Consider the following 26,811-nt stretch of genomic DNA (forward strand, 5'->3'; position numbering starts at 1 on the left):
CACAATAACCCAAAACCTATGAGATGCAGCAAAAGCAGTTCTAAGAGGGAAGTTTATAGCAATACAATCCTACCTTAAGAAACAAGAAACATCTCAAATAAACAATCTAACCTTACACCTAAAGCAATCAGAGAAAGAAGAACAAAAAAAACCCAAAGTTAGCAGAAACAAGGAAATGATAAAGATCAGATCAGAAATAAATGAAAAACAAATGAAGGAAACAATAGCAAAGATCAATAAAACTAAAAGCTGGTTCTTTGAGAAGATAAACAAAATTGATAAACCACTAGCCAGACTCATCAAGAAAAAAAGGGGAAGATTCAAATCAAAAGAAGTAGAAGTGAAAAAGGAGAAGTAACAACTGACACTGCAAAAATACAAAGGATCATGAGAGATTACTACAAGCAACTCTATGCCAATAAAATGGACAACCTGGAAGAAATGGACAAAATCTTAGAAATGCACAATCTTCTGAGACTAAACGAGGAAGAAATAGAAAATATGAAAGACCAATCACAAGCACTCACATTGAAACTGTGATTAAAAATCTTCCAACAAACAAAAGCCCAGGACCAGATGGCTTCACAAGCGAATTCTATCAAACATTTATAGAAGAGCTAACACCTATTCTTCTCACTGTTCCAAAATATAGCAGAGGGAGGAACACTCCCAAACTCATTCTACGAGGCCACCATCACCCTGATACCAAAACCAGACAAAGATGTCACAGAGAAAGAAAACTACAGGCCAATATCACTGATGAACATAGATGTAAAAATCCTCAACAAAATACTAGCAAACAGAATCCAACAGCACATTAAAAGGATCATACACCATGATCAAGTGGGGTTTATGCCAGGAATGCAAGGATTCTTCAATATACGCAAATCAATCAATGTGATACACCATATTAACAAACTGAAGGAGAAAAACCATATGATCGTCTCAATAGATGCAGAGAAACCTTTCGACAAAATTCAACACCCATTTATGATTAAAACCCTCCAGAAAGCAGGCATAGAGGGAACTTTCCTCAACATAATAAAGGCCATATATGACAAACCCACAGCCAACATCATCCTCAATGGTGAAAAACTGAAACCATTTCCACTAAGATCAGGAACAAGACAAGGCTGCCCACTCTCACCACTATTATTCAACATAGTTTTGGAAGTTTTAGCCACAGCAATCAGAGAAGAAAAATAAATAAAAGGAATCTAAATTGGAAAAGAAGTAAAGCTGCCACTGTTTGCAGATGACATGACACTATTCATAGAGAATCCTAAAGGTGCTACCAGAAAACTACTAGAGCTAATCAATGAATTTGGTAAAGTAGCAGGATACAAAATTAATGCACAGAAATCTCTAGCGTTCCTATACACTAATGATGAAAAATCTGAAAGTGAAATTAACACTCCCATTTACGATTGCATCAAAGAGAATATAATATCTAGGAATAAACCTACCTAAGGAGACAAAAGACTTGTATGCAGAAAATTATAAGACACTGATGAAAGAAATTAAGGATGATACAAATAGATGGAGAGATATACCATGTTCTTGAATTGGAATAATCAACATTGTAAAAATGACTCTACTATCCAAAGCAATCTACAGATTCAATGCAATCCCTATAAAACTACCACTGGCATTTTTCACAGAACTAGAACAAAAAATTTCACCATTTGTACGGAAACACAAAAGGCCCCCAAATAGCCAAAGGAATCTTGAGAAAGAAAAATGGAGCTGGAGGAATCACGCGCATTGACTTCAGACTATACTACAAAGCTACAGTAATCAAGACAGTATGGTAGTGGCACAAAAACAGAAATATAGATCAATGGAACAGGATAGAAAGCCCAGAGAGAAACCCACGCATATATGGTCCCCTTATCTTTGATAAAGGAGGCAAGAATATACAGTGCAGAAAAGACAGCCTCTTCAATAAGTGGTGCTGCTAAAACTGGACAGGTACATGTAAAAGTATGAAATTAGAACACTCCCTAACACCGTACATAAAAATAAACTCAAAATGGATTAAAGACCTATATGTAAGGCCAGACACTATCAAACTCTTAGAGGAAAACATAGGCAGAACACTCTGTGACATAAACCACAGCAAGATCCTTTTTTACCCACCTCCTAGAGAAATGGAAAGAAAAATAAACAAATGGGACCTAATGAAACTTCAAAGCTTTTGCACAGCAAAGGAAACCATAAACAAGACAAAAAGACAACCCTCAGAATGAGAGAAAATATTTGCAAATGAAGCAACTGACAAAGGATTAATCTCCAAAATTTACAAGCAGCTCATGAAGCTCAATATCAAGAAAACAAAGAACCCAACTCAAAAATGGGCAGAAGACCTAAATAGACATTTCTCCAAAGAAGATATACAGTCTGCCAACAAACACATGAAAGAATGGTCAACATCATTAATCATTAGAGAAATGCAAATCAAAACTACAATGAGATATCATCTCACACCGGTCAGAATAGCCATCATCAAAAAATCTACAAACAATAAATGCTGGAGAGGGTGTGGAGGAAAGGGAACCCTCTTGCACTGTTAGTGGGAATGTAAATTGATACAGCCACTAAGGAGAACAGTATGGAGGTTCCTTAAAAAACTAAAAATAGAACTGCCATATGACACAGCAATCTCACTACTGGGCATATACTCTGAGAAAACTGTAATTCAAAAAAGTCATGTACCAAAATGTTTACTGCAGCTCTATTTACAATAGCCAGGACATGGAAGCAACCTAAGTGTCCATCAACAGATGAATGGATAAAGATGTGGCACATATATACAATGGAATATTACTCAGCCATAAAAAGAAATGAAATTGAGTTATCTGTAGTGAGATGGATGGACCTAGAGTCTGTCATACAGAGTGAAGTAAGTCAGAAAGAGAAAAATACCGTATGCTAACACATATATATGGAATCTAAAAAAAAAAAAAAAAAAAAAAAAAGTCATGAAGAACCTACAGGCAAGACGGGAATAAAAACACAGATCTACTGGAGAATGTACTTGAGGATATGGGGAGTGGAAAGGGTAAGCTGTGACAAAGTGAGAGAGTGTCATGGACATATATACACTACCAAATGTAAAATAGCTAGCTAGTGGGAAGCAGCTGCATAGCACAAGATCAGCTCAGTGCTTTGTGACCACCTAGAGGGGTGGGATAAGGAGGGTGGGAGGGAGGGAGACGGAAGAGGGAAGAGATATGGCAACATACGTATAACTGATTCACTTTGTTATAAAGCAGAAACTAACACACCATTGTAAAGCAATTATACTCCAATAAAGATGTTAAAAAAAAAAGTATATGTACAAGGTGGGGTTCACTGGAGTATTGTTTATATGTGCAAAACATAGAACCAATCTGTATGTTCAGGATGAATTAAATAGCATGTATCTTTCAATGAAGAATCAAGCAGTAATTCAAAATGACTCTGGAGAAATATACTTATTAACAAAACAAATACATATTTTAAGAGAGAAGTAATAAACCAATATGTATTGTATTATACAAAACCACTTTTGTAAAAATACATATTTTAGGTGTCAATAATTATCATCACCATGTGAAAGTTTTTTTAAATTTTGGTTATCTGTGTTTTCTAATGTTTCTACAATTAACTTCTACGTTGTATGTGTGTAATTAAAAACAAGTGTAACAAGAAAAAAAATTAATTTTTAAAAAAAGACAGAGTGGAATGACTTCTGAGTAGGAAGGCGTTTTATGGCACACACTCAAAAAACTAGAAAAGCCAAATTAAAAATAACATAAAAGCAAAAAACTGGCAACAATTTAAAATCCAGTAATATTGGTTGAATAATTATGTAACATGCATTTATGGAATAATATGCTATTAATCAAATCTATTATTCTTAAGACTATTTAAAGATGAATAGAAATACTCATGGTGTGAAGGGGTCACAGGACAGGATGTCATAGCAAATTTTAAAATACAGGAAAAAAGGGTTTTTTCACTTGTTAATATACAAGAATGTTAGGTGATTATCTGGTGGATGGAAAAGGTATTTTTTTCTCTTTCCCAATTTTCTAAAAAAAAGTGCTACTTTTATAAATGACACGTTAAAATTAAAAAGAGAGGGAGAAGTTTCTTTTATGCTGCTTGAAATATATACTGTTGTTAAAAAGGAGACAAACCCAAAATGAAGTCATTTGTGCTAAGCCACAGGGCAGCAAACCCAGACAATATCTAACCTCATCATAGACTCGACCTTCCCCAGGAGTGTGACCTTTAATCAGCCAATCTGGAATTTCCTGGTCAGCGCTAGGAGGTAATCCAGATAGACCCTATCCATTCCCCTTAAAGAGGGTGATCTTGCCTAAAACAATGCATTTTTGCTAGTAATTTCCTTTTTTCTGCTTCCTCTCTGCCTTTAAAAACCTTTCCTTTTCTGAAGCTCAACAGAGCAGCTCTCTATTGCTGGAGGGGATGCTGCCTGATTCATGAATCATTTAATAAAGCCAATTAGAATCTTCTAATTAATCAGTTGAATCTTTGTTATTTAGCACTGTTTGTGTAAGACCATCCATTCTACTAACATGAATCTCTATTTTATTAGTTTTTATGTAAGCATACACACTGAGTTCAACGGCCCAACAGAGTAAAACTGCTAACACTTTTAATATAGTAATCATTTAATTTTTTAAAAAGTAAACCTTTTATATGTTTTTAGTTATCTCAGGAAACAAGTTAGCAAACCTAATTTAATCTTTCCAGGAAAACTATAGGTCATTATTCTGATATATTATATTGGGCTGTAAACCAGTGATGCCCTCTAGAGTTATTGATGAATGTGCAGTTTACCTTCCCTACCAGCTAAACGTTCCAGGACTGCGGTTGCAGGGGGCAGTACTTGTCTCCCACCTCAATACTAGCTTCTAGGGTCATGGTACTCAAAACATCATCAGAATAACCTAGGGGCTTTATAGACAATTTCAGGACCCACTTTTGACCTACAGAATCAGAATCTGCATTTAAAAAAGATCCCAAGTGATTCATAAGCACATTAAATTTTGAGAAACTGCTCCAAGTTATGAAGGAGTAATTTCTTTGGCCCTAACATTTACATGAATGCTGGCTTTGCAGCTCTCCACATGAAACCAAGTGCTTTTGCACACTGCCCTCACCATCTCTTACTTCCACCTTGCCCTTTGCACATTTTTCTGTGTCTCCAGATTAGAAGTAAAAGTTGTGTGGGAAACGAGATAATCAAATCCTGTATATAAAATTCAAATGTTTCCACGCTGAACCCATTTCACATAGAAGCAGAAGGGATAAACAGCTCTAATGTTTAAGTTCCAGGGCTCCAAACACTTTGACATTCCAGGTACTTCTGAAGATCTTCAATGTAGAGGTTATTGAAAATCTAATTGTCCACTGATGACATTTATAGGGCATGACCATACTGTAACTTATTTTTCTAATAAACATACCAGAATTTATATATCCAACTAATTTCTTCCCTCTTCAAAGGAGTCACCCTAGAAAAGAAAATAAATACAATTTCCTTTGTTTAAAACCTATCACTTTTCTTTCAGAATTATCTGTAGTCAAGATAAAATATAAGCAATTCCTTCTTCTTGTGTCATTACTCTCTAGCCATATCTAAAGTCTGAAAAAGAATAATTCCTAATTTTATCACTTTCTCATTTTTTATCATTCAGAATCATCTGGTTAGCTCACTATTTTGAGTAATTTCCACAAATTAGGTACATGAAAGTCTGCAGACTTATCACCCTAGTGGATACTCATAAGTACTCAAGGCCACTTTTTAAAAGTTACAGAAAAGAAAAAGGGTTTGAAATAAACACCATCTCCTTTGAAGAGAATATTCATTTAGGTATAGAATCTGTTCTATCTTTTACCAAAATAACACATATTCTAACTTTTTCATTTATAATACTTAAATTAAGAAAATGACAAGGCAGAAAAGCAAATTTCACATTAAAAAATTACAAACACACTTTAAGAAATCTACTTTAATTCCAAGAGATTAATCTAGATTGAACAGTATTATTTCCTACTATTTCTACTTATACAGTAAAGCGAATACTGAAACAACTTTCATAATACACGACACAGATTTGTTTCTTTTATAAATGTTACCTTATTTGTTATGTAATATATATTTTCATAAATTATTAATGACCTGGTTCCATTAAAAAAAAGTTTCAGCAAATGTGAAAAGAAAATATTTGTCGATTCATGATGATTAAAAAAAAGGGAGACGATACATCCTTCCACAGGAAAAAGTGGATTTACAGACCAGTTCTGACAGCATTTCACATGGTAAAGTATCAAAATGTCTGATAAGCAGCCCCCTTCTCAAGTGGAAAAAAAATTATTTCAACGTGTTCCTCCTTTAAACTGCTCAGTAACCCCAAGTGATTTTTAAATTGGGAGGCAGATTACTGGCAATAAGTTCGTCAAATTTAGATCTATCCTGAACAGGCACATTATAGAAATCAAGAACATCTCTGACCCTGCACATCTGGTGAAGCCTGGAGTTAGGCACTGCATGGCCCAAGTCATCAGCTAAACGTGCCAAGAAGCTGAACTTCAGATGAACATCTTCCAGGGAGATGTCCTGCCAATTGTTAGGAACAGATGAACCAAAAACTTCTTTGACATGAGATTCCAAACGACTGTGGAGATCTTCGGGTGGTATGTATGTTCGGCTTCGTAAGGGTGGACACACCAGAATAGGTTCTTTCTTCACCTCTTCTACTGTCTCAGCCACCACTGGCTGTTTCTCTTTTCTGGAATGATCAAAAACAAATACGTGAATCTTTAGTTCACTGCATTAAAGAAGCTGACCAACAGAAGACCTAATTTTGCCCATCAATCTAAATCAATATACTGCACACTTACTACTCTTCTGGGCAGTGTTGAGAGAAGAGTCAGATAGGCCCCTGCCCTTGGAAGTTTATAGTTGAACTAAACTGCCACAAAGAGAAAACAAAAACTAATTTCAGATTTTACATGCTATAAGAATTCCCAAGAATGGGTGAAGAAGGTAAATCCTCTGGGATTTCCGGTCCTCCCAGATCCAAACCCAATCTACCTCTCTAACCTCATCTCCCACTAATCTCCTATATACATTCTATGCCTTACCCAAACTAAACTACTTTCTGTTTCCCACTTTCCTGATATCACATGTTAGCTCAAGTTATATCCTATCTGAAATAACTATCTTTCATCTCCACTTATAGAAATCTTATTTATCCTTTAAGTCCTGGGACAACACTCTTCTCTAGCAAGCTTTACTCGAGTTCCCCAATCAAGTATAACTGTAAGCTTCTCTGATCTCTCATAGTACTTTTTTTAAATTGAAGTATGATTGATTTACAACGTCATGTTAGTTTCAAGTGTACAGTACAGTGATTTTTTATATATATATTCTCTTTCAGATTCTTTTCCTTATAGGTTGTTACAAAATAGAATTCCCTGTGCTATACATTACATCCTTGTTAGTTACCTATTTTATATATAGTAGTGTGTATATGTTAATCCCAACCTCCTAATTTATCCCTCTCCCTCACTTTCCCCTTCGGTAACCATAAGTTTGTTTTCTATGTCTGTAGGTCTATTTCTGCTTTGTAAGTAAGTTCATCTGTATCCTTCTTTTTTTAAGATTCCACATATATCAGAGCACTATATATTGCTCTCAGAGCATACTGCATCATACCTGAGTTTTAATTTTATTTACATTCTACTTCTCTTACTAGATCAGGGTTTCTCAGCCCAAACATTATTGACATTTTGGACAATTCTTTGTTGTGGGAAGCTATCCTGTTCACTGCAGTTGCTCAGCAGCATCCCTGGCCTCTACCCACTAAATGCCAGTAGCATTCCTGTCCTCCAGTCATAATAACCAAAAGACATGGTCAAATGTCCCCTGGTGGGCAAAACTGTCCCCAGTTAAGAACCACTGTGCCAGATTATAAACTCCTGAAAACAGAGATCTGTTTATTGATTTCGGGGTCCTTTAAAACTGCTTGTGTAACTAGTACTGAGTAAATGGGCCAATGTGAAGGAATCTGTCTTGACACATTATTTCAGTGCTTATATGTTCATAAACTAACTCCTGTCTTCTATGGAGTTGGCATCTGATTGGGATTGATCATCCCTACAGAAATTGGAGGGTACCAGAAATGAACAATGTCTAGTCAAGAAAATCGTTTGTAACACTATTCCTCTGTGCCTACTCAAAGACTCTTCCAGCTATTTATCCCTCTTTCTGCATCAATTCTTTACCAATTTCTCCCTATCTACTAGAGTATCCCCATGACACACAAATATGCTGTAGGATCTCCCATCTTTAAAGGAAATTCTCCCCAGATTGCATGTTCCACTCCAGCTTCCTTTATAACAAAACTTCCCAAAAGAGTTGACTATGCTTATAGTCTCTACTTCCTCACCTCCCATTTTCTCCTCAAACTACTCCAGTCACATCTCATCATAATGAAACGTAATCTATTCCTTTCATCTCAGTAATCTCTTATACCGCATACCTCATCTTATTGCACTTCGCAAATATTGTGTTTTTTTAAAAGCTTAAGGTCTGTGGCAACCCTGCATCAATCAAGTCTACAGGCGCCATTTTTCCAACAGCATTTGCTCACTTCGTGTCTGTCACATTTTGGGAATTCATGCAATACTTCAAACTTTTTTGTTATTATTATATTTGTTATGGTGATGACCAATGATCTTTGACTTACTATTGTAACTGTTTTGGGGTGTCACAAACCATGCTGATACAGACAACAAACTTGATTGATAAATGCTGTGTGTGTCCTGACTGCTCCACCAACTGGTTGTTACCTGGTCTCTCTCCCTCTCCTTGACCTCCCTATTCTGAGTCACAACAATACTGAAATTCCGCCAATTAGTAACGCTTCATCAGCCTATAAGTGTCCAAGTGAAAGGAATAGTTGCACATCTTTTACTTTAAATCAAAAGCTAGAATGATTAAGCTGAGTGAGGAAGGCATGTTGAAAGCCAAGATAGGCTGAAAGCTAGGCCTCTTGGCCAAACAGTTAGCCAAATTGTGAATGCAATGAAAAAGTTCTTGAAGGAAATTAAAAGTGTTACTCTAGTGAACACACAAATGTTAAAAAAGCAAAACAGCCTTATTGCTGATGTGGAGAAAGTTTTAGAAGTCTGGATAGAAGATCAAACCAGCCACAATAGTCCCTTAAGTCAAAGCCTAATCCAGAGCAAGGCCCCAACTCTATTCAATTCTATGAAGGCTGAGAAAGGTGAGGAAGCTGCAGAAGAAAAGTCTGACACTAGCAGAGTCTGGTTCATGAGGCTTAAGGAAAGAAGCTGTCCCCATAACATAAAAGTGCAGGGTGAAGCAGCAAGTAGAAGTTGCAGCAAGTTATCCAGAAAATCTAGCTAAGATAATGAAGGTGGCTACACTAAACGACTGATTTTCCATGTAGACAAAACAGCCTTCTTTCAGAAAATGTCATCTAGGACTTTCATAGCTAGAGAGGAGAAGTCAATGCCTGGCTTCAAAGCTTCAAAGGACAGGCTGACTCTTGCTAGAGACTCATGTAGCTGGTGACCTGAAGTTAAAACCAATGCTCATTTACCATTCTGAAAATGCTAGGGCCCTTAAGAATTATGCTAAATCTACTCTGCTTGTGCTCTATAAAAGGAACAACAAAGCCTGGAAGACAGTACATCTGTTTACAACATGGTTTACTGTATATTTGAAGCCCACCGTTGAGACCTACTGCTCAGAAAAAAAGATTCCTTTCAAAATATTACTGCTCACTGACAATGCAACTGGTCACCCAAGAGCTCCCTGATGGAGACGTACGAGATTAATGCTGTTTTCATGTGTGCTAACACAACATCCATTCTGCAGTCCACGGAGCAAGGAGTAATTTTTACTTTCAAGACTTATTATTTCAGAAATACATTCTGTAAGGCTACAGCTGCCATAGATAACGATTCCTCTGATGGATCTGGTCAAAGTCATTTGAAGACCTTCTGGAAATAATTCATCATTCTAGAAGCCGTTAATATTCGTTAAAAAAAAAAAGAATATTCGTGATTCATGGGAAGAGGTAAAATATCAACATAAACAGGAGTTTGGAAGTTTCTAACCCTCACAGATGACTTTCAGGGGTTTAAGACATCAGTGAAGAAGTAATTGCAAATGTAGTAGAAATAGCAAGAGAACTAGAATTAGAAGTGGACCCTAAAGATGTAACTGAATTGCTGAAATCTCATGATAAAACCCCATCATCGAAGAGTTGCTTCTTATGGATAAGCAAAGAAAATAGTTTCTTGGGATGGAATCTACTCGGGCTAAAGATACTGTGACGATTGTTGAAAAGACAACAAAGGATTTAGAACGTTACAAAAACTTAGTTGATAAAGAAGGCGTAGAGTTTGAGAGAATTGATTCCAATATTGAAAGACGTTCTACTGTGGGTAAGATGCTATCAAACAGAATTGCATGCTACAGAAAAATCATCATTCAAGGAAGAGTCAACCAATGCCGCCAACTTTGCTGTCTTATACTAAGAAATTGCAAGACACCCCAACCTTCAGCAACCACCACCCTGAACTATCATCAGCCATCAACATCAAGGCAAGACCCTCCACCAGCAAGAAGATTATGACTCTCTGAAGGCTCAGATGATGGTTAGCATTTTTAGCAATAAAGTATTTTTTTTAACTAAGGCATGTATATTGTTTTCTTAGACATAATGCTATTGCGCATTAAACACACTACAGTACAGTGTAAGCATAACTTTATGTGCACTGGGAAACCAAAAAATTTGTATAACATGCTTTGAGAGCCTCACTTTATTACCGTGGTCTGAAAACAAACCGCAGTACCTCCAAGATACACGCCTGTGCTCTAGTTTTCTTCATAATTTACCACTTTCTGAAATTATATTTGTGCATTTTTTCCTCCACCATTACATATGCTCTATGAAGACAAAGATTTAGTCTGTCTTATTAACAACTGTATCCCTCACACCTAGATGCCCAGCATATAGTAGACACTCTAGAAATACTTGTTGAATGAGCGAACGAAACAAACTTGAAGGAGATTTGAGAGATAATAATAAATATTAACCAAAATAGAGTGGAAGCTAATAAATGCATAAGCTGATGATAAAAACCCTTTTGCATTGAAGGAGTTTTTGTTTGAAATCTAAGAGGGCATATATCGGAACCCTAAGGTTCCTACAAATTTTGATGTCCTAACACTGAGTCAAATAGACTTACCTTTACAAAACTTCATATGGTATTGTGGGAAAAGCAGTAGATGGGGAGTTAAGAGGCCTGGGTTCCAGATCCAGCTCTGTCATAAACTTACTTTCTGACTTTTAGCAAAATACTCCCTTTCTGTGCGGCCTCAGTTTTCTCTTGCCCAGAGTACTTACGCTTTGAGAAGGGATTTTGTTTCCGCTGCTGTATCCTACTTAGAGAAATACTGGGCCAGGACACCTGTCTAAAAACCATTTGCTGAGTAAATCAATGAACGAACAAAATGAGGAGATTGCACTTCATCTCTGAATCTTGCTTGTGAAGAAATATACCCCGCAAATGAATTTAGTTCATCGAGTACTTTTCACATTCATGTTCCTGGGCTGCTCGTCCCAAATGAGTCACTTGTTTCCCGACACCATACTACACTCTGCAACACACGGCAGTACGGTTTACTCAATAAATTAACGAGTGAAGTGGAAGGGTAAGGGGGTGGTATTTCGGTTCTAAGATGAGTAAACTGACACCAAAAGAAGTGACGGGACCCCACCGCTCGCGGAAACCGGCGCTGAAGCTTCTGAGCTCAGAACCCTAACTCACTTTCCTGCCCCTTCCCTGGTGGCGCAGGACCAGGGTCCCGTCTTAGTTCATCCTTCTCAGTTTCTCTCCTTACTTTCCGTTAGCATGACCCACGGTCTAACCTTCCACTTTACCTGAATCGAGACCAAAAACCTCTGCGTGGCGCCCCTGAGACTATCCACGTGAAGCTTCTTCTGGCAACGCCGCACACCCAGAGACCCGCCATGTTCCATGAGAGCTTCAGGACAGAGCTCCGCCCCCAGCCGGCTGTGACGCCGCAAGATCAGCCAATCAAATGTAAGCTTAGTGGCAAGTGTTCCCTTTTTTCCTCGGTTAAGACTCACGAGCGGCTCCCTCACCCTTTGCACTCAGGGAAGTGTAGTTCGGTAGCCATTGCCGGGGGAGGCTGGACCCAGGAACTCTCTCGTAGCATGACGGGAGTTGTAGTTGAGGGGCGCCCCGGGAACGTTCCGGGTGACGCCTTCTGGTCCGGGGGCGGGCGAGCATAGCGTTCTTTGGCTGAAAGCAGCAGGAACTGGCAACCGGGAGGAGGCTCTAGCGAGGCCTGAAAGCGGCGCAGCCAGGCAGGGGAAGGGTTTCGGGGTGGGGGCGGCCAAGTAGCGCATCTGACATGCTGCTGGGGTCGTGACCGCTCGGGGTCCGAGGCAGGACCTGGCCAGATCCAGCCTGGAGGCCTCGCCTTCTTCGGGCCTAATCTTCAGCGGCCGGGTAGGCCTTGCCGGAGGCTCCTTTTCGTGCGGCCACCCCGGATTCCTGCCCTGATTTTCTGTCCGAGAGATGGCCACGCCTAGCCCCCCGCCAGAGCCAAAGGTTAGTCGCCCCTCCGGGTATCCCCGTTCTCTCGCCGTTCCCGAGCTAGGCCGCGCCACCGCCCCCCCATCTCTCGGGTCGCGGTCTTGAGGGCCAGCGCGCTGCAGTGAAGTACCCCCTGATACACTGGGGCGCCGTTCGCGATCAAACTGACCACTGGCTCCGTTTTTCAAAAGTGACTTGATAAATCAGCTGAAGAAAATTGGTAATGCTCCAAACTATCGTTTTCATTTACGAGTGTTTCCAGGTGAGGTATCTTTTTTGATCCTCCCCTGTGTCTCCTACACCTGCCGAGATGCCTGGACCCAAAGTAGACGCTTGGAGAAATCTGAATTGAAACGGGTCTCAAGGCAGTGCTTGTAGAGAATCGAGTGGGGCAATAAGGTGCAGGAAAGTTGGGAAGGCCTTGGGGCAGCTTACTAAAATTCAAATACTAGGGCATAATGAGTAAATCAGAAAGCCTTATCCTTAGGTTCCTCAATACAGAGGACAAAGATCCAGTTCAGTTATCCTCTAATTTGATGTGCTTGTCTGAATTCTGTCGGTTCGCAGAATTGGGCCCCATTTGGAACTCTTAGTATCATGTTCCTCCTAGCCTACCGGGCCCTGACAAGTGATTGTTTCTGCTACTTTCAGTGGTAGAATTGTCCTTGAGACAAGAACTGACTACAGAAATCATACTGTTTCAGGGGTTGCTGACATTTGAGGATGTGGCTGTGTTTTTTACCCAGGAGGAGTGGGATTATCTGGATCCAGCTCAGAGAAGCCTGTATAAAGATGTCATGATGGAGAATTATGGAAACCTGGTCTCACTGGGTAAGAATCTGCTGTTTCTCTGATGAAAATATCTAAGAAACTATAAGAAATCAGAACACTTGAACTAGCACCGTACCAAACTGATTTGTTCCAAAGTTCTGATTCAAACCTTTCAGCCATGAATTGTTTCCATGACTCTCATCCCTACCGTTCTTGCAATGACCAAAATACAAGCTTTTCTGGCTTCCTATCTTCGTAATCTCATTCCCATATTGCTCTGTACTTTCCCTCCTGGCTCATCCTCCCACTGCTTTCCTCCCACCCCTTTTCACTCTGCCTTCTGGAGCCCCTGTTCCTCCTCACATAATGTTCCCTACCCCTCCTGGCCTTAACTGAAACCTGGCACTTTCCCAAGGACACCACTTCTCTGGCAGGGGCTGCTTATTCTCCTACATCCTCTTCCTTCCTCTCATCCTTTGTATCAAGGCTGAAAGGGAAAAATAATTGTTCTCCTAACTTTTCAGTGCTGTTCCCAAAGCATTCGTCTTCCACCTTCAAACACAGTTTCTCTCTTTTGAGGTCTCAGCTGTCTTGCCCTACCCTCTCAATTCCTTTTCACTGTCATCTGTCAGCTTTTTTTGGTTCCTCACATAGATTTTGTCACATTTCAGAATCTTCTCTTTGCTAACCCATACCATCGATCATGCTGTCATTACTTCAGCCTCACTGTATCCTGACCATATTGTCTTCAGGGACCCTGCTTTCCATTTTTATTCAGCACTTCACATCAATGATCCTACCCTCAATTTTGTCATTACAGGCAAATCTTAAACCCCAATATCTTATACTTTGACCAATATCTTGTTTTTATTCAGGCAGTAGATGTTTATCGACTATAACTAAACAGGGGTTACCAAAACAGACATGATCTCTGCCCACGTGGAGCTTACTGTAAATTCTTACCTGTCTACTTTTCCTACCAAACCTATTCTTTTTTTTCCTTTAATAATTTATTTATTTATTTTTGTTTGCATTGGGTCTTCGTTGCTGTGGGTGGGCTTTCTCTAGTTGCGGTGAGCAGGGACTCCTCTGTTGCAGTGCGTGGGCTTCTCATTGCGGTGGCTTCTCTTGTTGCGGAGCACGGGCTCTAGGTGTGTGGGCTTCAGTCGTTGTTGCACACGGGTTCAGTCGTTGTGGCTCGTGGGCTCTAGATCACAGGCTCAGCAGTTGTGGCACATGGGCTTAGTTGCTCCGTGGCATGTGGGATCTTCCTGGATCAGCGATCGAACCCGTGTCCCCTGCATTGGCAGGCGGAGTCTTAACCACTGCACCACCAGGGAAGTCCAAACCTATTTATTCTTAATCTTTCCTGTTCCTTGACTTCTTTTTTCCCCCAGGCTCTCGACTGCCTCCTGACTTCACCTCCTTATCTAATCCATGGACCTATATATAAAATGATCACCAGCATGCTCTCTTGCCACCTTGTCATTATGTTCTACCCATTCTGCAAACTTCAAATCCTGTACTGATTATAAAATCTGCCTTTTCTTTTCTTGTACCTGAGTTGCTAAACACAGCAAGAGAAATTTTTTATCCAAACGGATTGGTGCCCTGTATATATACATGGCTTTTCTTTCTTCTAGTCTCCACTGGGTTTTTACATTTCAGCAAATTTTTTATCATTGATTTGCTCATGCCCCTGTTCCTTTTAGTGACTATTCCAAAAACTTGAGTTTTCCTTGGGTCCATCACTCAGTGGTGGACCTCACCTTCTGTTTCACAGAGAAGATAGTGGCCACTACACATGAACTCTCAAGTTTTCTGCCCCTCATTGCACACTTAAGGTTGCCTGTCTTCTCACATTCTCCAAGAATTTATCAGTCTTTTTTTTTCTTATAGTTTCAGTCTCTATTCTTTCTCCCCTGGTACCTTTATTCTGATGACAGATATGTTCGTGGCTCTAGAACTCTCCTTTGAGCCACAGTCTCTCTTGCTGCTCCCTGTAACCTACTACTTGTTTGCTTCACAGCCAGATTTTTGTAAGAGTAGTTAAGGTGTGTTCTCTACTTCTTTACCTCCCATTATCTCTAATCCCCTTTTAGTGCCTCTACACCTTGCTCAGTTGTTTAACATTGGTGTGTAATAATCCAATTATCAAATGCAGTAGACTCTTTTTGGACTGTATTTAATTCTCTATAGATATTTGAAACTTTTTATTGCTTCCTTCTATTGCCTTGCATTCTCAGACTTCCTCTCAGACTATATACCTTCTTTGGCAGACCTTATTTACACTCAGGTCATCAGCTACTGCTATGTGATGGTATGTCCCAAATCTTAATCTCTACTTAAGAGAGGCAGTATGGAGCCTAACTGTCCAAGTAAAAAATCCTGATTCCACCACTTACTAGCCTTGTGACTTAACCTTTCTGTGCCTGTTTCTTTTTTTTTAATATAAAATGTAAATAATAATAGCACTTACCTCTTAGGATTATTATGAGCATTAACTCAGTTAATATATGTAAAGCATTTAGGACACTGACCAGCATGTAGTAAGTACAATATAAATGTCAACTGTTATCTTCATCATCATTGTCATTATCTTCTCTGTTGAACTCCAACTTCTTAGTCATCTCCTTTTGAAGACCACATAAATAACTCAGATAATCCGCTAAGATCTCAAGGGCCTCCTCTTCAGAATTAAGTACTCCTTTCTCTGTGGTATCTTGTATACGCTTCCATTGTTGAATTTATTTCAGTGTACTATAATCATTATGTTATTTCTCTAAACAGACTGATCTTCAAGAGGACAGTAACTGTATTTTTTTTTCATTTGATTCCTCCAGCACTTAGCACAGAGCCAGGCATGTATTAGATGCTTCTTAAATATTTGGGTGACTGAGTGAATATAATTTAAGACTCAATATCTTTTGACAAAATTATTGCATTAGCCTGTAAACTAGCCCTGTGCTTCCAGTCTCCCTTTATTCTAATATGTTCTCTTTACTGCCACCAAAGTGATTTTGTGTTATTAACTGCTTATGACTTTTGGTGATTTCTGACAGCTTAAAGGATAAAAATCTTAATTTTTCGTCCTACATACTAGCACCTCGTTATACAGCCCCTGCCTAGCTTTCTAGCCTCATCTGTTATTTCCAGGATACCACTTCAGTCTCCAGCCATGTCAGGCTAGGTATTTTTTTCCATTTAGCTATGGTATCTCTGAGTCACTGACAGCTTTTTCCACCCATATGGTGCCCTGGTTGATAATACCAGGCAAATGCCCAGCCTTGCCTGTGCCTAGTACTGTAAAATGGCAGTGAGCCCATCTGTGATCTCCTACTTTTAGGCTGTCTTCTTTATTGTAGCTGAAATACAGCTTTTCATCGGTTATTATTTCTCCCCTCACAGCCTGTTCGTCCTCCTCTGTAAACTCTATATCCATCCCCTTGATGAGTGCTCCCTTGATGAGAGATTACAATTATTAAAAACTATTCCATTATAGTGTTTTCCTCCACTTCATCCTGTTGCTCTACTTAACACAACTCATCTAGCTTTGTAATTTTGCCTCTTCAGTCATACCTATCCTTTCTATTTTTCTTTAAAAACTTTAGGAACTATGTTCATGATACAGCTGACAGCTTGATCTCTTAGTTCTTGATCTTTCAATTCTTTCAGCTGAAATAGACTTCTTTGGTTTTAATGACTTATCTCCAGACAACTTGAGCCAGATTGGACCTTGACAGAATTGGGAATTGCTGTACCTGTAAGACCTTAAATTCACTGTTTTCCTCCTTTAATTACAGGCTCTTTCCAATTATTTGTTCAACTACTCATTCATTCGATAAATAACTATAAAGCACTGTGCTAGGCCTAGGAATGCAAGTCCTTCCCTATTCTCTCATTCTTTTACCTAGAAAACTGAGAGGCAACTGTGTACTCTAGAAAAATTAGCTATGACCAGAGGATGGGAACACACAAGCACGGCAGATACCTCAGAAGGTGGTTATAGCTACCAAGCCCAGGTCTAATGGCTAGTCATTTCTAAGCTGCCATGTGTGGAAGCCTAGACTCACTTATTTTACCTGTCTTTCTGTTTGACCTATTTGTTTTCATGCTTGTGCCTCTCTGTTATATTTACTTCAGCAATACATTATATTTCATGTCTGGTAAGATTAAGTCACTCATATTCTCTTTCAGGGTATACAGTTGACCTTTGAACAACACGGATTTGAAATGCTTGAGTTCTCTTATACATTTTTTTTTTTCACTAAATACGTAGTACAGTACTACACAGTCTGTGGTTGGTTGAATCCGCGGGTACAGAACCATGGATATGGAGGGCCAACTGTAAAGTTATATATGGATTTTCAACAGTGTGGAGGGTCAGTGCCCCTAACCCTCGTGTTGTTCAAGGGTCAACTGTACTTAACTAGTTTTCTGCATTCTTCTGGTTGAAATTTAGATTACTTGGGGTTTTTTAACTGGCTCGTGGGATTTTTGTTGGAATACAGTTAGGTTTGTTGGTTGGTTTGGGAAGAAATAAGATCCTTATAATGTTGACTCTCTTTAGCAATTTGGTTGACTCTATTTAATTGTCTATGTCCTTTAGAAAAATTGTATGGATTATTTTTATGAATCTTGCACTTCTTGTAGATACATTCCTAGGTTTTATGGGTTTTATTATCATGAAAAGCATATTTTATTTTTCTATAATATTTACTAACTGGTTATTCTTGGTAGTAAGAACCAGTATTTGTTTTATATGTCAGTCCTATTATCACTATTATATTTCATTTAATTCTTTTAGGAATTTTGGGTAGGCATTCATATCATCTGTGAATAATGTAATTTTGTATTATTCCTTTGAGTAAAACCCTGGAACAATATCCACTGGGTAAGCATTATGAAGAAACTTTACCTTCTCAAAAAGAACTTACAATCCAATGGAAAAGACAAAGTTAAAAGTACAGTGTAATAATACTATAATGCAGTCATGGACAAGGGCTGGTGATCAAAAACAGAGCGCTTAAATCATCTATTGGACTAAGTGAAGGCCTTATAGTTGCTTTGCACTGAATCTTAAAGAGAAACCAAGAGTTTCCCAAGTAAACAATGTTAGTGGACATTTCATAAATGAGATATGCCAAGAAATGGCATAAAAGACTAAAGCACAAGCAATTTGCCCACTTGAAGTGTGAGAGCATGGGTAGGAGGGTGAATTAAAGCTTAAGAGACCTCATGAAGTGCTGAGCATCATTGTGTAAAGGAATTTGATTTGATTTTAGAGATAATGGAGTGCTAGTGAATCTATAGGTGGTGACATGATTAGAATTCCATTTTATGAAGATCTCTCTGGATTCAGTGAAATAGATACAGCCTAAAGACAAGAGCCAAGGATTATTAGATGGCTTTTGCAATAATCCAAGGAAAACAGAGAGAGAAGGCAAATGCTAAAGAGCAGAATCATTGATTTTGGTGATTGATTAATGGTAAGAAAAAGGGAGAAATCTAGGATGATTTCCTGCTTTGGGACTTTAGTGTGATGGATGGTGATGCCTCTCAAGGGAAGATGATTAGAGGTGGAGACAGACATGACAGCAAATGATGATGGTCATGTTAATTGTGAGCTCTTTTTGAGACATTTAAGTGGCAGTATTCAGAGGATGTGTATATCGAGCAAGATAAGGATGTAAACATGGGTAACAATAACCTTAAACAGTTGACAAAGGAAGAAAAATACATGAGGGAAATGTATTAGAAAAGGACAAAGAAAAGAAGTAGGGAGGGACCTAGAATATAATAGCACAGGAACAAAAACTGTGTCAAGAAACAGGAATAGTCCACAGTATCAGATGCTGCTGAGTAAAATAAGGACTAAAAAATGCCCATTGTATTTGTTATTTGAAAGTCATTGGTGATTTAATGAGAAGTTTCTCTAGATTCTGGAAACAGAAATCAGATTTTATAGTAGGTTGTAGAATAGATTGAATGGGAAGAGGTTGGTCATTGAAAACATAGGAAACGGAGAGGTACAGTGTTAAGATTTTTTTCAAAGCTTGGATTTCACCTAGAAAAGGATTTCAGGTTTCAGGATAAAGTTGTATATATTTGTATGTTGGTAGGAAGGTGTCAATGGAGAATACAGATTGAAGAAAGAGGAAGAAATGGTAATAACTGAACAAGTGCCCAGAGGCAAGTGGGATCAAGAGAGAGTAGATGAATTAGCCTTGGATAAGAATGGGATATATCTTCATGTACCACTGAAGGTAATTTTATAGGTAGGAGGTAGAATGGTGAGGGAGTTCTCTCATACTTTTTCATTGAGTGAAAGAAAACACAGTGTACTGAAAGTGAATTTGAGAGAGAGGACTGTAAGTAGACTTAGGCAGAAATAAAGTTTCTTAGGGAAATAAGAAGTTTTTTTGGAATAAAATAATGACTGAAGTAAGTGAAAAGAAACTTCAAAGATGACTCCACAGTTAGAAGACTAGAAAATTGAAAGAAAAGAGGAAGTCTAAAAAGGGAAATTGTTTAGGGCCAAATATAAATTTGGTGGTGATACAATCTTCTCATGGAGTCATCCAACAGGCAGCAAGAGACAGAAAATCAGGAAAGAAGTCAGAGGCAGACTTAAGTGTCCTCTACGCTGCTTTGTTATATCATTGACCATTATGTTATCTTTCTTCCAACGCATGCAAGATTATCATTTCTCAGATGTCATGCAGACTCTCAGTTGGAAATAGATGGTTCCAACTTGTGCCTTATATCTTTAAAGCCATGAGAATTATGTATACTTGAAGATTGTAGTATTTGTGGTAGGTGAAGTCATAAGCTACCACAGACTGTTCTTTTTCTTAGTTTCTTCCATTAGCTCTAACCATGTTTCTTTTGTTTTTTTTCCTGTTTTTCTATATCATAGAGTCCATGTCACTTCAACCCAGTTTTTTAAAAGCCATTTGTCTCTTGATGTAGGAGCTATTTTACTTAATATTTTCTTTACCATATTATATTCTTTCCCCATTTGTACTTGTCACCCATTCCATTTGGTAGGGGGCTTCTTGCCTTATCTCTAAATCCTAACTCATTATACAATGCCTGGAATGCTTTTGATCACAATAAATAAATTCTTATTAATGAGTGAATTGTTGTTTCCCCTGGTTTTTGTCTTTTATCCTTCTCAGCATCATTTTATGTTTCTTTTCTGTCAGTTATTTGGTTTATTCACATTCCCATAACGCTACCTCATCCTAAATTTTCCTGAACCGACTGTTTTCTTCCCATGTTATCCTTTCTTCCTTGATAGGCTAGTTTATCCTGCCACTACTTGTTTTACTTCTTTGTTTGCCCATCTTACCTTGCATAATTCGCTGTTGATTTATCAGCCCTTCCTCCTTTCTCCTGCTGATGCATTTTGTGCCTCGTAAACACTCTTTTCATACGCTTTCTCCAAGAAAAACATTTCATCAGATAACTAATACTAAATATTTATATAGCTTGTACTGTTTGCCAGGTAGTTCTAAATGCTTTATATATATGAACTAATGTAACCATCACAAGGATGCTGTGATGTAGCAAACTACATTTTATGCACATAGTAGATCATTTATCTTAATTATCTTATTTTTCTGACAGTTTCTCCTTGCTGGCAAGAGCTAGGCTGATGTTTCTATTTTCCATTTATCATTCCAGATGTTTTGAACAGAGATAAGGATGAGGAGCCAACTGTGAAACAAGAAATTGAGGAAATTGAGGAAGAAGTGGAACCACAGGGTGTAATAGTTACAAGAATCAAAAGTGAAATTGACCAGGATCCTATGGGTAGAGAAACCTTTGAACTTGTTGGTAGGTTAGATAAACAGAGAGGAATCTTCTTATGGGAAATACCAAGGGAATCTTTGACCCAGGAACAAAGAATGTTCAGAGGAAACACTAGCATTATCCGTAAAAGACCAAATTCAGAAGAGAAATGTCATAAATGTGAAGAATGTGGAAAGGGTTTTGTCCGCAAGGCTCATTTCATTCAACATCAAAGGGTCCATACGGGAGAAAAACCTTTTCAATGTAATGAATGTGGGAAAAGTTTCAGTCGCAGTTCATTTGTTATTGAACATCAGAGAATCCACACTGGGGAAAGGCCCTATGAGTGTAATTACTGTGGAAAAACCTTTAGTGTGAGCTCAACCCTTATTAGACATCAGAGAATCCACACTGGAGAGAGACCCTATCAGTGTAACCAATGTAAACAGAGCTTCAGCCAGAGAAGAAGCCTTGTTAAACATCAAAGGATTCACACAGGTGAGAAACCCCATAAATGTAGTGACTGTGGGAAAGCCTTCAGTTGGAAATCACACCTGATTGAACATCAGAGAACTCACACTGGTGAGAAACCCTATCACTGTACCAAATGTAAGAAAAGCTTTAGTCGAAATTCATTACTTGTTGAACATCAGAGAATTCACACTGGGGAAAGACCCCATAAATGTGGTGAATGTGGGAAAGCCTTTAGATTAAGTACATACCTTATACAACACCAAAAAATCCACACTGGTGAGAAGCCTTTTCTTTGTATTGAATGTGGAAAAAGCTTCAGTCGGAGCTCATTCCTTATTGAACATCAGAGGATCCATACAGGTGAAAGACCTTATCAGTGCAAAGAGTGTGGGAAAAGCTTCAGTCAACTTTGCAACCTTACTCGTCATCAGAGAATTCACACAGGGGACAAACCCCATAAATGTGAGGAATGTGGAAAAGCCTTTAGTAGAAGCTCAGGTCTTATTCAGCATCAGAGAATCCACACCAGAGAGAAGACTTATTCATACAATGAAACCAAGGAAAGTTTTGATCCAAATTGCAATCTTATTATACAGCAGGAAGTCTACCCTAAGGAAAAATCTTATAAATGTGATGAATGTGGGAAAACTTTTAGTGTCAGTGCTCATCTAGTACAACATCAAAGAATCCACACTGGTGAAAAGCCCTACCTATGTACTGTATGTGGGAAAAGCTTCAGTCGGAGCTCATTTCTTATTGAACACCAGAGAATCCACACTGGTGAGAGACCCTATTTGTGCAGACAGTGTGGCAAAAGTTTTAGTCAACTCTGTAATCTAATTCGACATCAGGGTGTTCACACAGGTAATAAACCCCATAAATGTGATGAATGTGGGAAGGCCTTTAGCCGGAACTCAGGCCTTATTCAGCATCAGAGAATACATACAGGAGAAAAACCTTATAAGTGTGAGAAGTGCGACAAAAGTTTCAGTCAACAGCGCAGCCTTGTCAACCATCAGAAGATCCATGCAGAGGTGAAAATTCAAGAAACCCACGAATGTGATGCTTGTGGGGAAGCCTTCAATTGCCATATATCTCTTATTCAGCATCAAAAATTGCACACTACATGGATGCAGTAAACATAGAGAAATACTTAAGCTTGGTTTGACTTGAGACCAGCTACCCAAGTGCAGTTTCAGTATGGCTCAACGTGAGTCAAGATTTAGTGATAAAGCAGGTTCTCTTTGGCCTCAGGCAAATGGTTTCTAAAGGTTCTGTGAATAATAGACAGCTGCCCACAGGCAGTTGAAGATTTCCATTACTCTTTGTTTTGACGATCATAGAGAAGGACTCAATAATTTAAGCATCTTTCTTTTACAAATCTTTCAGCAGAGAGGTTAAACCCAGGTTCAGAGCACTTAGTTATAATTAATAAAGGGAGAAGAACAAAGTTACATTGGCATAAGGGAGTTGGAAGCAGCTGATGTTAGAAAACTAGCCTAATTGCTCAGAGTCCTCTGGCACCATAATATATGGTGGTTCTTTCAGTTCCATGACATGTTTGGCTATGCATGCCAAGTCCAATAATTAAGCATATGCTTAAGTTTTCAAGGAAACAAACCCCCCATTTTTTAAAAAACTGGCATCCAAAGCTTTTGTCATTGTCTAATCCAGTTGTTTGGCATGTGGGTTAAAGGCAGTTCCAATGCCATGTGGTTCCCAGATCTGTGAAATGAGTGGACCATTAATTTTACATATAAAGTAAATGTACAGATTATGTAATTAACAAACCTAGCAAAGGTGTTACCAAGGAGCCTTTGGGAGTGCCTTTTCTTTTTTCCCAAGATGGGCCCAAAAAGGTGGAGGAAGGCACTGTTCTTTTTGTGCCCTCCAATCTGTGAAAGATATTTGTAGTCCTAGACAAATTAAATCTTATTCCTCCATTACCAGTAGCATGTGAAAGTGTAAATATTTTGATTACCAAGAGTTGGAAATAAAAAGACCTGGAGTCTATGCTAGGAAGCTGAGATATTTTGGTATTGCTTTGATTTTTATGGTAACTAGACTTTGCATGCAATTTTAAAATCTTTATTTCTGGTTCTAGGGCTTCCTTAGTTAATGGTTATTATAAACCTATTCATCTCTTCTAATCATTAAACCTGTTTTGTTTTTTGCTTTGTGTAAGAGTTATTTGTTACTCTAGTGTAAAATCTATCCTGTCAAATATATTACAGCATTTAAAAGTTAGAATCAAGGATTTAAAGGAAACTGCTCTCACTTGTTCTACCTCTGACTTGTTACCTTTTCTGGGATAGTTCAATTAAGGTTAAATCCAGGTTCTTTAGTTCCTGAGTATATAATTCCAAATCACCAGGACTCGGTAATTCTAATTTCCTAATAGTTTAAGCAAAAGACCTCACTTTCAACTATAACCTAGACATTCTAAACATCACCTCCAAACTTTCATCTTCCCATCTCTGAGTATGTGCGTATGTGTGTGTGCATGCACACGTAAATGTGAATGTTACGGTATGTGTAGAAATACACCTCTCTGTACACTTCCTTATTCAAATTAAGTACTCATAGTTACCATACAGTTAACTTTTCAAAACAGAGTTTGTAACTCAGTGAATAGTACAAAAGGTAGCTGATAATGCACTTAATTTTTCAATAAAATTATCCTCCTGCCTTAAATCTCCCTGTTTTACTTGTTCTGCACCAGTGGTTCCCCAGCCCAGAGTCACAACTAATAATGAGGTTCTTAGAAATGCAGAGATGGAATCCTGTGTTCTGAAAAACACAAAGTGTATGTTTTCACTGCATGCACACGAAAACATTTCTCTGCTTTTTGCTGAAATTGCATTGTATCATATGATTGTCTTGCTGAGCAGAAGTTCTGGCTGTTGACCTCACTGTAATTTGGGGCCATGGTCATTTGAGATATTCCTAAAAGTACGTAATTTTTAACATCCTTGAATGTGAATCTGGAGTGACAGCTCCAAACTCCTGTAACAGCGAAACAGTTCTTGCTTATGTATACAATTCATTGGCTGTAAAAATCATAGCCAAAAAAGATGATTTTTTTTTTTTTAAAGCAAGTACACTGCAGTATACACTGCTGTTTTACAACAAAAAGATAGAAATGTGCAGAGGACTTTAGAGAGGGATATGAAGTGCCAGAAGATGAGGGAAGGAGAAAGTTAAATCTTTCAAGAGGAAATAATGCCTAAGATGAGGCTAAAAGACAAGTACCAGGAAAGATGAATACTGTCTGAAGACGAAGTTGTGAGAGGATCTGGTAGCTACAGAGTGAACTGATTGCTTGGTGATGGGAATGTGGCAGGAGGTAAGGTGCCCATAAACAAGAGTTATAGTGCTAAAGAGATAGGACTTGATTTCTCCTGAAATCCTGTGGTAATGTTTTCCTTGTAGGTAAGTATGGTGTGTATAAGAAAAGGATGCATTTTAAGAATATAGCTCTGGATTTTCACAACTAAACCTCTATATAACTGGCACCCAGCTTAAATATTACTGGTATCCCAGATTCTTCCCTTGTGTACCTTTCCAAATACTACACAACACACATCTTGTGGTGCCTCCACTTTAACTCAGGAAACAATGTGGAAGTGAATAGGAGGGAAAAAATTGGCTCTTGACCTTTTTAAGATCTGGGGATCTTATCCTCAGGAAGTTCCACAAAGTAAGCATTCAAGGGCCTGTGGTTTCCGTGTTAACTTCAAGAGTCTCAGAGTAGTACTACTGAGAGATTGTGGTGTCTTTAAGGCAGTGGGAATGAAAGGAGATGAACTTGAGAAATACAGAGTAAAACCTGATTGCTAATTGGATGAGGAAGGTGAGAAAGAGTAAAGATGCAAGGTGGGTTTGGGTGGTTGGTATTCTTACTAAAAGGGTCGGGGAGGACAGTGCACCTGGTATGGAGTAAGGAATTAATTACTAAAGTTTTTGAGCGTGTAATGTTTGGCTTATCTGTGAGACAGACATGTCTGAAAATAATTGGAGATGTGGACATGGTGCACAGGGAAGATCTAGGTTAGAAATTGATTTAGGAATTCACGTGTTTAGACACAGAACTGAATTAAGTAAGATTTAAGGAAAAAATAAAGCAAGAAAAGAAATCCAGAGATGGAATCCTGAGGCCCACTCTTGTTTAGTGGATGGGCAAGATTCAAAGGAGACAGAGAGGAACAGCCAGAAGTATCAAAAACCCAGTACATAGTGATAACTAGGAAAGTGACCTAGAAGAGTGCTGCAGAGACATCAAAGAAAGGTTGAAGAGTGTCCTTTAGATTGGATTATTAGAAAGTCATTAATGAGTACTATAAGAACAGCTTCTGAAATTGGGAAGGGCCAGTTTTCAGAGGCTTAAATAGTGTCTGAAGAGTGTAGATCATCAATTCTCAAATACTATCAATTCATGGTGAAAAGTTTACTATTCTACATTCAAATGGTAAAAACAAGGACAATAGAGTAGCTTTGTAAAAAAGCTAAATTGAGGGCTTCCCTGGTGGCGCAGTGGTTGGGAATCCGCCTGCCAATGCAGGGGACATGGGTTTGTGCCCCGGTCTGGGAAGATCCCACATGCCGCGGAGCGGCTAGGCCCCTGAGCCATGGCGGCTGAGCCTGCGCGTCTGGAGCCTAGGCCCGCATACCGCAAAAAAAAAAAAAAAAAAAGCTAAGTTGATTCAAGAACTTAATCTTTTTCTGAAATAATGCCCCCCTTTTAAAATAAAAAAGTCCTTTCATGAAATAATAGTAATTTTGGCCTGTTGAATGTATGTCTTTAGTTAAAAAAAATGGCAATCCTTTTTTGATTATTCGTCTTACTTAATTTTACTGGTCTGTAAAAGGGAATAAAAAGTAGATTGTGAACATGAGGAGGGATATAGATCAAGATTAAAGAAAAAAAGTATTTTTCCATTCTGAATAGATAGCCAGTTGAGGGAGAAGTTGAAGATAAAGGAGAGCAAATGGAAATTGAGTTATTAGATAAGCAAAAATGAATTTTAGCACTAATGGAAGGATTTACTATGGAGGCTTTCTTCCTCCCATTTGGGAGAAAAGGAAAGA

The 26,811-nt window shown here is 38.5% G+C and overlaps 3 protein-coding genes across 5 annotated transcripts in view; 1 reads left to right on the forward strand and 2 right to left on the reverse strand.

The window, feature by feature from the left end:
- Positions 1–5,881, reverse strand: part of LOC101284164 (acyl-coenzyme A amino acid N-acyltransferase 2) — an 81,537-nt gene extending 75,656 nt beyond the window's left edge. Inside the window, exon 1 of the mRNA XM_049710979.1 lies at positions 5,481–5,881. The gene's annotated coding sequence lies outside the window, so the exon portion shown is untranslated. The remainder of the gene's footprint in view (positions 1–5,480) is intronic.
- Positions 5,882–6,011: 130 nt separating this feature from the next.
- On the reverse strand, positions 6,012–12,130 carry MRPL50 (mitochondrial ribosomal protein L50). The gene is made up of 2 exons (XM_004271492.3): positions 12,000–12,130; positions 6,012–6,806 (listed from the first exon to the last, which is right to left on the reverse strand). The coding sequence occupies exons 1-2, from the start codon at positions 12,089–12,091 to the stop codon at positions 6,419–6,421; spliced, it is 480 nt and encodes a 159-aa protein (XP_004271540.2). The 5' UTR covers positions 12,092–12,130; the 3' UTR covers positions 6,012–6,418.
- A 147-nt stretch (positions 12,131–12,277) lies between these two features.
- Positions 12,278–23,902, forward strand: ZNF189 (zinc finger protein 189). Of its 3 annotated transcripts, none has more exons than XM_004271493.4 (3): positions 12,278–12,696; positions 13,386–13,512; positions 21,142–23,902. In XM_004271493.4, exons 1-3 carry the CDS (start codon positions 12,664–12,666, stop codon positions 22,860–22,862), a joined length of 1,881 nt encoding a protein of 626 aa, XP_004271541.1. In that variant the 5' UTR covers positions 12,278–12,663; the 3' UTR covers positions 22,863–23,902. The 3 variants fall into 3 exon arrangements, with proteins under 3 accessions (XP_004271541.1, XP_004271542.1, XP_012389087.1); XM_004271494.4 differs by having other exon boundaries at positions 12,279–12,696; positions 13,428–13,512; XM_012533633.3 differs by having other exon boundaries at positions 12,279–12,696; positions 13,431–13,512.
- Positions 23,903–26,811: the final 2,909 nt, after the last annotated feature.

Source organism: Orcinus orca, chromosome 6 (assembly GCF_937001465.1).
Source record: "Orcinus orca chromosome 6, mOrcOrc1.1, whole genome shotgun sequence".
Lineage (NCBI taxonomy): Eukaryota > Metazoa > Chordata > Mammalia > Artiodactyla > Delphinidae > Orcinus > Orcinus orca.